The 12,155-nt window shown below is 34.7% G+C and overlaps 1 protein-coding gene across 1 annotated transcript; it reads right to left on the reverse strand.

Annotated features, from left to right (window-relative positions):
- Positions 1–2,120: 2,120 nt before the first annotated feature.
- On the reverse strand, positions 2,121–4,202 carry LOC128160732 (uncharacterized). Its single transcript, XM_052824077.1, has 4 exons — positions 4,178–4,202; positions 3,809–3,953; positions 3,515–3,611; positions 2,121–2,579 (listed from the first exon to the last, which is right to left on the reverse strand). Exons 1-4 carry the CDS (start codon positions 4,200–4,202, stop codon positions 2,310–2,312), a joined length of 537 nt encoding a protein of 178 aa, XP_052680037.1. The 3' UTR covers positions 2,121–2,309.
- Positions 4,203–12,155: the final 7,953 nt, after the last annotated feature.

Below are 12,155 nucleotides of genomic sequence, written 5' to 3' on the forward strand. Positions count from 1 at the left end.
TTAGTCGACATATTAGTTTCGATCGCTCTTCAACTGCCACTGGGGTATATATACCGGTCGAGACGGTTACGGTCAGTTGCTTTCCGATCGAGGCATTCAGGTTGCACGGACCTCTATATGATTGAACTACACATTGTATAGTTACGTGCATATGTTTGTTAAAAAAAAGAACAGAGGATACTACAATCAATGAAACATAAAAAGGTTTTATCTTTGAAAAATTTCCAAAGTCTTACATGTAATTTGCACAGATAATGCTGCCTTCGCATGCACATTAAACACGTGTGGCTTTGATACGGATGGCACAACGTCTGCATCTTATAGTAGAATCCGCTTGCACTACACCAACATTTTAGCTATCTTCAGTAGAAATATTATGAAATCCAATATATTAATATAGCCTTATATATGAAGTCGATGCTGTCACTGCACAATCTGCTACACTGTGTGATTTGCGCACGTGCGATGTTTTTATCAGTATGATACAGGAAAACGTTCTACAATGCTCAAGGATTTTTTTTTTAATATTTGTGTCTGGATTTCTGTCCGTTTTGTTTCGTCTTTCATTGAATATGCATTCAATTGCAGTGGATGTCATTATTTTTCTTCAAAACGTGTTTCTACACAAATCTTTCCGTCCAATGTAACGTGTACGTGTGAATGCAATACATGAATGCGGTGAAATATGAATAGTGCGTTGGCCTTATATAGGGGTTGTTTAAACCCCTGTCACAACGGAACTGCGTCCTCACGGCGATCCCGCTGCGTCCTTAAATAATGTAAAATGCCAAGGTAAACGCAGTAGAGTCTCCTACAGCGCCGTAAGAACGCAACGGCATCTTCGTCCGTCGCGGTGGGATCGCCTTGAACATAGAAGAACGCCATGCGACGGCGTGCACTTTGAAAATGCACAAAGTACGCACCGTGGCTCTGCGTTCTGACAAACACGCCGTAGAAGCGAAGTGAGGTCGCCGTGACAGCGCCGTAAGATCTCCAACAGCACCACGAGAGCTCCGTCGGCGCGCTCAAGGAACGCAGCTAATCGCAGCGTAGACGCAGTGATAAATCAATTGCGCTTGCACGGAGACCTCGCGGAGTCCTTTGAGATCTCATTGCGTCTCTATCGCGCTCTGACTGCGCACCCACAGCGTTTAAACAAGTTGTTTTCCATTTGGCTGCGTTCACACAGCGACCCCAAAGAGCTGTTGCTGCGTTCATCGCGCTCTCGTGACGTTTCTTCTGCGTTTATACCGCGCTCCCTCTGCGTTTCTACTGCGTTGTCATCAAGACCACGAAAACTCGAAAAGTGGCTGTTGTACAATAGCAAGCGATGTAATAATTATCAAACTGGATGTAGATAACTATGTAAAAAGTAGAATTTGCTAATATTCCAAGATCTATCGATGGACGTAGATGGAATTCATGCCATTTGGTTCTGATGTTTTCAAATATTTTCTATGTTTTCTAACAACTAATAACGGATCCTTTTTGTAGACCTGACTACTAAGAGTTTAATCCTAGTCCTTTACAAATTGTTTAGAAGTAACTATGTTTCAATTACAATGCACCTTTTCATAAAATCAAAACAATTTTTAATCATTTGTTTACTAGTTGTAAATTCTTGTTTGTTTCCCATATAATTGTACAAATAAATATTAACCAACCAAGAAGTAAAGAACATCTTGTGCACGCAGTCAGCGCGCAGAACAAGCCGTGGACGCGCGGTAAAATTTCTTAGCACGCCATGAGGGCGAGGCGGAGACTCAGCGAGAGCGCAGTTAATCGCCAAGTAGAACTCCGTGGAAACGCAGTTACACGCCGTGGGAGCTCCGTAAGAACGCCTTGGTCGCCGCCAGGACGCCGTGACGACTCCACTTGTAAAATTTTCAAATACAACTGTGTTTCTTAATTTTCCTTGCGATACTACGCCGATTCCATAAACTTTACAACGCCGTGGGGATGCAGCTTGGTGTGACAGGGCCTTTAGCGATGAGCGTTACAATATAAATCGACATTCAACGTGGCGGTAGTCGGAAATAAAACAGATATATTGCGAATTTAAGAATTCATTTATCTTTAATTTGTTCTTCAGGTAACGAAGGTCATGTTGTTTCAAAAAGGATACTATTTATGTAAATATTCTTTAAATGTTCTTTACAATTATATCAGAGTTGACAAATAATTATCTTATTGAATTTTGTTTTATTTGCACTCTGAAAACTGAAATATTTAAGACACAATTTTCCCTCGATATGTTCCTTTTGCAAAATAATCGTATTTTCTTTTTATTTCAAAACGCTGTTCTATTGTCATTGTGGTTCAATGATAAAGTAATTGTCGTTCTGTATTTTACTTGGCACATCATCGGTAGAAGTTGTCTGGACTTCTCTGTTGTTGTTACCAACTCTTGGCAAGACTCCATATCCGTCCTCTCTGACACAGGCACATCGCACTGGTCTTGCGTGATCATAGGATTCATTCATACCCTCCTTGTCCAATTCATGCAAATGGCTGTACGTTTCTTCTCTTGTGGATACATGTGCACTCTCTGGTCGTCGCATTGGTTGAATTCGGATGACCTATATAAGATAATCATATTAAGGATATACTGTTTAAGCACAAAATACATTTTAATTTCAAATGTAAATGTGTAACTATCTTTAGCGTTAATAATTTCAACATGTTTCACAGCTTCTTCTCAGATAATACCAGAAAAACCTTGACTGAGCTTTGTTTAGCATGTGTTTATATTGGAAGGGACACATAAGTAGTAAAAGTCGATCCCAAAGGCAATGGCTTTAAAATTAAATGCAACAGTCATTTGAATCAAATTGACAGTAAACAACTACATTTTAACTATCATATGATATTCCGAACTTCGCAAAATGTTGGAAAAATTACGACTGCAACAAACTTGATAAGTGTTTGTTTTGACAAGAACATAACGTGTATATGATAGAAAACTAGAATTAAAGAGGCATCATATTGCTGTCTAACTTTTTTACGCATTGTCCACAGAAAATAAAATCGCAATCACGTTACGCATTCTAATGAAATGCAAAACACATGGTCATTAAGACCTGAGTTGAGTTGATGTTTCTTTTGGTAGAAATTTCTTCTACACATCCTTTTCTTTCACGAACTTTCATGTAGATAAACTAAACGTCCCTGTCTTAACCTTCATGCAAAACAATCGGTTTGTCTACCTCTATTGGTCAGCATAAATATTAATCCCTTTTCTTATTACAAACGGCCTTTTTTAATGAAATGTTTATAGTTTGTAAGTACTTGTAATATTGTTTATCTTGTTTTATAACAACACACTACCCCTTAATATATGTCTGAGATATTTAATCCGAAATAGTATCTTGCTTTTTTTACTAGCTAATGATTTATCTGTGCCTACTATCACAACTTGCAACGCACCTGTATGTACCATGAAAAACTCACATCACAACACTATATTAAAATATATGAAATGATTGTGATAAGATTATAGACATACAAGACTTACTGCTTGATCGTTGATTTCATTGTAGACAGTTTCATTATCCACTGGCCGTTCCATTTCTTGAAGGTTTTCATCCCTTCGAGGTTTGTAATCCGAATTTCTAAACCCAATTTTCCGTATTAGTCATAGAAAAATACATTTCTACATTGTATAAATTGTCGCCTAAATTAGCGTACATTAGTTTTTTTTCTTCAAAACCATTAGCTTATTAGCAATAATTTACCTTCAAATCTAATCAAAATTTAAATCACGGCAAAAATTGTTATTTTCAAATGTTATGTATTCAAGTTATATTACCTGATTTTGAGGAAACGAAATGCGCGAAAGAAGCAGAGAAACACAATCATTGTTATGACTGATCCAAATACTGCTCCCCCAAGTACTGCTCCAACAATAAGTCCAGTAGAGAAATCTGGATGTGGATACGATATACATGTAGAATCTATAATAAAAAAAAAATGAAAAAAATGCACATTGAATGCATTTCATTAGAAAATTGCACAAAAGAATAGAAAAATGTTTTTAGTTTTCTTAATTAGATAATCGCATACATGCAACAATACTCTAATCATATTTTTAATATTTATAACTGTTGTAGGGCATTTAGAAGTATGTTAATTATCAAACTTTTATTTCATACGAATTTGATATATCCCTTTAACTGACTGTATTCATTATCATCTTCATACATCTTTTTACTTGATAAAATCATTATGTCTGATTCTTTCTATTAAAGAATAATAATAATCCAAACTGATGCAGGTATGTTAACTTTCCCTAGAATTATTTCAGTATACTGTAGTAGCACATAATTTTGTTGGGTCAAAATTTCGTTGTTTTTGAACAAAATAAAATTCTGTTGGCATTTAATTCCGTCATATCGTAATCTCTTTGTATTCATTAATACTTTGGTTAAAAACTCGTCTTTGATTAAATTTCCTTGATTTATACTGCCGACGAAAATAACGAAATTAAATCCTCAACGAATATTTCTGCTTCTACAGTATATTATTTAGCTTTCAGCTTTAATTATTATTTTTCAATTTTTTTTCGATCCTTCGCGTGCGATAGGCTGTTTTTAATATTGAATGTATGCGTCAGATAAAAATACCGTAATCGTTAAAGACCGGGTTTGACCTATTTGAACATTTAATATGTAATAATGTTATAATTTAGTGGATGCATACGATTAAGGCAGGTTGTATGCCTTACTATCGTTTTTTGATTGATAGGTATGCATTATTTATGCTCAATCAATCATTTTTTCATGATGATCCTCAATAATGAATTATAAGGAATTGTGTTTTTCGGTTAAATTCATAACCGTCCGTGCTTATACGCATAATCCAATAATGAATGCAGCTATCTATTCTTAATTTCTAAAGGTCCTGATAGTAAGTTAGCTTATCTATAACATTGTATTTTACGTTTGTCATGACCCTACTGGCATTTTCGGCAATTTATGTTATATGACTGTTAGGAGAAATAATGATATCTCGGGGTTGTTTTTCAAGTAACTTCTTATTCTTGCCTCTAGCCACGCAGACCATGATATCTCGTACATGTAGTGTTTGCCCTAAATTCGTTCTTAGCTATGAGCATTGACATTGATATTTTTATATATGTATCAAGGTTAAGTTGCAAATATTCACCCTTAGAGAGGTTTGTTCCTCTGTTTTTTGGCAGCCATTTTTTGTCACCTCTATTCTGGAAATAATGTATCATATATTGATTCTACTCAGAAATTCATATTTTATAATGCCAATTAAACTATATTAAATAAAAGTGTTAAGGAAAAACTCCATATTTACAGAGTTTAGTATGGGACAATATTTTGTGGCGGAAGGTTTTTTAAAGAAAAAATGAACATTTTTCATAACTCAGTTGTTTTAGAGTACCGTCACTTTAGCTTCCTTATTTTCAGGTCAAACCAAATTTGTTTGTGCATTGGGATATCTTCATTTTGTTACAAAAAACATATTTTTACAATGTTCAATATTTTTGTCGACACATATTGGCAAATTTAACTTATATTTCATAAAAGTCAAGGAGAAATTAATCCCAATATTTGCCTAAAATTAGCTTATTTCATACAATATCTCTTATTCTACATAATGGACCTATACTCTGAAATTTTATGAGTTTTTCATAATTTAAGAAAACGTCTGTGACTTTTGAATAAATTTATTACATGTTGAATCGTTAATGGATAAAAATAGCGTTTTATCAGTGCAAAAAGGTCAAAATATCAATTAGTGAAGATATTGTGACATTTTTCTTATAATAATTTTAATTTTATTTGTTTTAAATAGTATAAATTTGCTTTTGATGGTTCAATCCGTAATTAAAATATAGAGAGAAAAGCGATTTTTGTGCAATCTACACTTTCAGTGCAGAAAGGTCATTTTAAATACACAGTAGAGCCAAATGAAGCATATATAGACCCCAAAATTTTGTTTTGAATTTGTTAAAGCTATGTGTGTAAATTTAAAAAAATACTTCAGAAAAAAGTTTAAGACTTTTGATCGCAGGATCCAACGTCCTTAAAAAACTAAATATATCAGAATCAGGAACACAAAATATTCTAACACCCTTTACAAAGCGTTAAGTTTCTTAATGTAATTGTTATATTTTATGAAAAACTTGTATTCTATTGATCGACGTATCAAAGGAAAATTTGAGCGGAAAACTTTTCCCATCAATGCGCTAACCAAACTGATGAAGTTTCTCATAAAATTATTAAAATCATTTCTAATCATTTAATAAAACATTTTCAAATTATAAAATGTGAAGTTTCATTGATAAAAAAGTAAATAATTTAAATGATGTGGCGCGTATGAATACAAAACAATAACAGCAACAAAATTCAAAATGGATTCGCTTTTAGCTGATGCAGAGCTCTATATTGAGTTGAATTTAATCGATTAAACACTAATAGAAAGTTAAGATCTGAACTGACTGAATTGAAAACGAAAGGAAAATACATACGATGGCTTATGATATTATTCGTTAAGCAAGAGTCGTTAAAACTGATTTTATTAGCTGAAGTGAGCTATTTTGATCACATTTTGTCTGTCGTCCGTCTGTCTAGATCAGTCCGTCTGTAAACTTTTCACATTTTCAACATCTTCTCAAAAACTACTGGGCCAATTTCAACCAAACTTAGCCTAAGAGGATTCAAAGTTGTGAAAATTAAGGACAACGCCTTTTTAAGGGAGATTCTTAAAAATCTTCTTCTCACGAACCATAAGAACAGGAAAGCTGAAACTTGTGTGGAAGCATCCCCAGGTAGTGTTGATTCAAATTTATGAAAATCATGACCACCGGCCCGGGCCCCGGCCCGGGGTAGGGTTGGGCCACAAGGGGGGGGGGGGGGTCGAAGTATAATGTGAATTTATAGAGCAAATCTTTAAAAAATCTTTTGCTCAGAAACTAATTAAGCAGGAAAGCTAATACTTGTGTGAAAGCATCCTCAGGTAGTTTAGATTCAAAGTTGTGAAAATCATGATCCCCAAGGGTAGGATGAAGCCACAAGGGGGGGGGGGGGTCGAAGTTTTACATCGGAATATGTAAAATAAATCTTTAAAAAACTTCTTCTCAGACACTAATCAGCCAGGAAATCTGAAACTTGGGTGGAAGCATCTCAGGTAGTGTAGATTCAAAGTTGTGAAAATCATGATCCCCGGGGGTAGAGTGGGGCCACAATGTGGGGGGGGGGGTCGAAGTTTTATATCGGAATATGTAGAGTAAATCTTTAAAATTCTTCTTCTCAGAAACTAATCAGCCAGGAAAGCTGACACTTGGGTGGGAGCATCCTCAGGTAGTGGAAATTCAAAGTTGTGAAAATCATGATCCCCTGGGGTAGGGTGGGGCCACATTGGGGACGGAGGGTGTTAAAGTTTTACATAGGAACATATTGAGTAAATCTTAAAAAATCTTCTTCTAAAAAACTAATCAGCCAAGAAAGCTGAAACTTGTGTGGAAGCATCCTCAGGTAGTGTAGATTCATAGTTGTTAAATTAATGACACCCCCGGGAGTAGGGTGGGGCCACGATGGATGGGGGGGGGGGGGGAAGTCAAAGTATTACATAGGAATATGTAGAGTAAATCTTTAAAAATCTTTTCAGAAACTAATCAGCCAGATGATTCTTTATAATTGTTAAGACTTTGGCCCCAGGACAATTCTTTGGCCTCAAGAAGGTTCAGAGTTTGATGTAGGTATATATCCCATATATAAACAATTGTTAAGGATTTTTTAAGAACTGCAATACTCAACATGTGATATGACTATAAAATCATCCTGTTAGAAAAGGGACTAATGATTATTAACATAAGAATATCCAGGGGGAAAATGGATTTTATTTATACAGGATCTACATGTATTATACATTGTCCAGATAGTTTGTATTATGCCTCCGTTAAGCTGATTTTATCATACCTATTGTTTCTCATGTGAGCGATGTGACCCATGGGCCTCTTGTTGGAATATGTAACTGTGCATACCATGCAAGGAGACGCGATCGTGGACGAAAATAATTGATGTGTCGACAAAGAAAAGTATGTAAGTTAATTTTGTAAATGTTGTGGTTACTTGATAGCCTGTGAGGTACTTATAAATAAATGCTATAACGTTATCTGTCGCTTGTAATACGCCGTTGGAGTTGATGCACTTCTCATAGCTTTGCTTATTATGATGACACATCAAGTACGTGTGTTATTTTAAAATTCACCTTTACCTAAGTTGCACAGCAATGTTACCGTCAAGGTGTACAGGCCTATAACATCGTTATATTTGTTCCTGGAATTGGAACAGCCATCCTCGCCGTAAATATTATAATCGTTGGTCTTGAGCAGACGAAATCGCGAGAACACGCTTAATTATCTATTTAGTTAAATAAATAATGTATATTGTTTATTTTTTAAGGTTAAACTTTCAATGTTTTATCTTTAATGTGTTGTATTTTGTTTGCTGACAAGTAAACAGATACAACTTTACATTTTGTTGATAATGTTTATTTTGAGGATTCTCGTTCTATAAATAGTGTTACAGTTGAGAAAAGTAGATCCGGCAAAATTGTATTGACGCAGGTATGCTATTTCATTAATTACATGCATTCCGTTCGATTTGTTTCTGGCTTTTTAAAATTATAATATAAATTTATATTCTAGTTCCAGTAAAAACTGATGGAGTTTTTAAGAAGTCGTCAGTTAAAATGTACATGCAAAGTATTTTAATATATCCATTCACTCATTAATCCATCCATCCATTTATCCATAATCAATTTAATGTATCTGTCGGATAAAGGAAAATGTCTGACAAGTTCAAAAGACCCTCATTACACAAGTGCCCTTCCATTTGTACGGAAGCTTGTTGGTTCCAGGTGACAAAAAATATTCCGAAAGCCGCCAGACACTTATTTAGCGGCCTCCAGATGGAATCGTGGAAATTGATTTGTTTTACGTATGTACTTGGTAAGAATAGTGTTATCATCTACGATAAGAGATTAATGTTATTGATATCAAAACAACTTTGTTTGCTTAAAAAGGCCTTAGCGTGGGTCAACCCTTAAACGAGTTATACATTCAGCAGTTTGGTCTTAACAACTCCTAAACAATTTCGAGTGTGATACTTATTGTTATTTTACGATTATTTGCATTTCATACACTGTAATTGTTTGCTATAAGCAAAAATGACTTATCTCTTGATTATAATGGCGAATCCGAACAATATTTAAGATATTATAGCAATAAAGTAGAAAAAAGAAACATGATGAGGTAAATTTTTAGGTAACCATTTTGGGTCACGTCTAGTCTGAAAATTTTGCATCACGTATAATTCCAGTAGTATATTTTTTTACGATGCCAAGAAAACTTTATTAACTAAAATTGTTTTTAAAAAATACATTTCTACAGAGTTTAGTAAGTGACTATTTTTTGTGACGGAAGGATCTTAAGAAGGAAATGAACAATTTTCATAACTCACTAGTTTAAAAGTACTGTTATTTAGCTTCCTGATTTGTAGCGCAAACGACCGAAATGCTAAATAGTTTGTGCATTACGATATACTCATGATGTGCAAAAAACATATTTAAGAAATATTTTGAGATTTCTATCGATATATTTGGCATATTTTGCTTATATTCCATGTAAGTTAAGGAACGAGTGAAAAGCTGTCAATGTGACAGCAAACCGGGTTTTCTTTTATGTGAACTGTATCCATAATCAAAGTCAACCCTGAATAATATCTTTGTGACTTTCACTCCATTATCTTATTTATGTGTATGAGTCCATAAATTTTAGTTTCATATATAAAAAGTGTTTTTGTTCTCTCTAACTTAGATCTGTAGAATTTCAGAATCTTTACTAGGAAATCATTTAGTGAATCAAAAAGACACGCCAATGAGGAGAGTGCAAATGTACATACATGTACAGCAAGCAACGAAATCATATTTTAAAAAAATAGAAGTTAGAGCTGTTTCATAACCCCTACCTCCCCCACGGATTACGATTTTGAAAATTTGAAAATTTATTCTTTTATTTACTTGTAAAGATTTCAGATAAATATGGTCATCCTTTCAAAAATGATGCTGAGTGGCTGGATGGCAAAACATTATACGGAGAGTTATCCCTACCACTGAGCACCTCTCGTATAGCGTGCCCTCAGGTGAGAGAAGGCGTCCTCATTTATCTACAGTTTGTGTTTGTTTCAATTTTTTAATTTTAACACTGCACTTTACATAAACTATTCCATGTGTTAGCGGTAGAGGGGTAAGTATGAGTACAGGGAATGAAAATGGTTATGAGACATAAAAACACTTTTTCATGCATCAGCTCAGTGGATTTTGTGTTGATTACACTATGAGGCCATTGCAAGTTTTTTCCTTGTTTAGCGTCGACCCAAAACTCAAAAACCTATCTTTTTATCAGGAAAAAAACACAAACCTTAGAAAAAACACAACTTTTTGTTCAACACAAACTAAAATTTGTTATATATTTTGAAGTATTTTCCTCACTTTGTAAAAAAAAATAACAAATACCTACTATATGATTGCCATTTTGAATGGTGTTATATTTGATGATTTAAAAATTCGATCCTGAGCCCGACATATGAAAAAGCGATCTAATTTTATGAACAAAAATTGTGGGTTTTTTGGTTGTTTTTTTTTTACATCTCAAAACCAATCCGTCCGCGGACGCTAAACATAGAAAAAAATTGGAATGGCCTGATATAGGCTTAGTTTGTATCTTGTCATGAGTTGTACATAAACGTATTTATCGTTTTGATTTTCTGGTCGGAATAATTAAATACACGTACATTTATGATATGTGTTTTTAAGTTATCATAAATTGATATGACCGTGGAACAAGTTATACGGATAATTCGCCTGGTATGAAAATAATACTATAAGTGAGCCTCGTTTTCAATTTTCTGACCATACTTTTATCATATTGGCAATCTAGTTTGCTGAACTCCAAACACTCGTCAGGGTTTGACAGGTGTCGATAAGAGGCCATCTTCACATGACCTTTCCATTTGTATACAATCTAAATATACTCCCAACCTATCACATACATATCTTTTTCTGTTTTATGGGTGGTGTAACTCTTCAATACTCTGCAGTTGGAAGTTACATAGAAAATAGGCACGAATTGATTTGTTTAAAGCCCTGATTGGTCACAAGTTATGGTCGTGCGAAGATTACCTCCTATCAATACCTGTTAGATACTGACAAGTGTAAAGAGATGGGGGTGGTTTTATTAAGACTGATTGACAATCCTATCTTGACTTTAAGCTGTAACGGAAGAGCTCCTCGTTGCTTGCAACGATCTCGGCTCTAGTTTGCTACATAATTTGATTACTTCAAAATTTTGTAACATCTTTTGTTGTGTTCATTATGTACTGGCCTTTGAAGCCATCCGTAAAGCAAGAATTTTAAACATTGACATTTTAGCTCCCCGTCCTTATATCCAAGTGGTTTTCGGATGATTGACATTACTATTATAATAATTTCAGGTGCCAACCTCCTTTCCCGTAAGCTTTAGGCATTTCTGCCAGTACAATGTCAGTGGAAGAAAAATGGCGCACTCTTTTCAATAGAGAATTACATCGAGTTATGCAAAAATGTATTTCTTTTTGGCGTGGGATATCATTTACATTATCAGCTTGCTCACAGTTCCTTTAGTCATATTATCTTTCCACAACGAAAAACCTTATATAAAATTGTCGTTGGGCTAGGTGTACTTACCTTGTCTTCCTTTGGCATTTGTAATCTCAACATACCAACATTTCGTGTCTTAAAAAAAATAGAAATATGCGTTTAATTATTTCATTGCAACAGCACATCCGAGGGTATTATACAACTAGATATCTACTAAGATATATTGAAAGTTTGATTTAATTATATGTGTATGGCCTAAAATTAAAAAGTGGAACGGACAAGACTGAAAGACAGAAACCAATACGGGTCCTACAAGTAAAGGTAGGAATTTTTAGCTTTTAGCCTTGCTTGCAAAGTACATTGCCTCAAGCTCGCTGTACAACCCATAGCATCCTCAACCTTCAGGGGGAGCATACAAGCAGAGCTGCCAAATTACAGCGATAATGCATTACATGCACACAGCCAGCTCGTCTCATATGCCAAAT

This window comes from Crassostrea angulata, chromosome 8, assembly GCF_025612915.1.
Source record: "Crassostrea angulata isolate pt1a10 chromosome 8, ASM2561291v2, whole genome shotgun sequence".
Lineage (NCBI taxonomy): Eukaryota > Metazoa > Mollusca > Bivalvia > Ostreida > Ostreidae > Magallana > Magallana angulata.

Excerpts from the sequence above, each read along its gene's own strand:
- LOC128160732 (XM_052824077.1), bottom strand. The coding sequence starts at position 4,202 with ATGTATGAAGATGATAATGAATACA. Across the intron at positions 3,954-4,177 it reads TGAAGATGATAATGAATACA|ATTCTACATGTATATCGTAT; the intron begins GTCAGTTAAAGG and ends TTTTTATTATAG. Across the intron at positions 3,612-3,808 it reads TTTCGTTTCCTCAAAATCAG|AAATTCGGATTACAAACCTC; the intron begins GTAATATAACTT and ends AATTGGGTTTAG.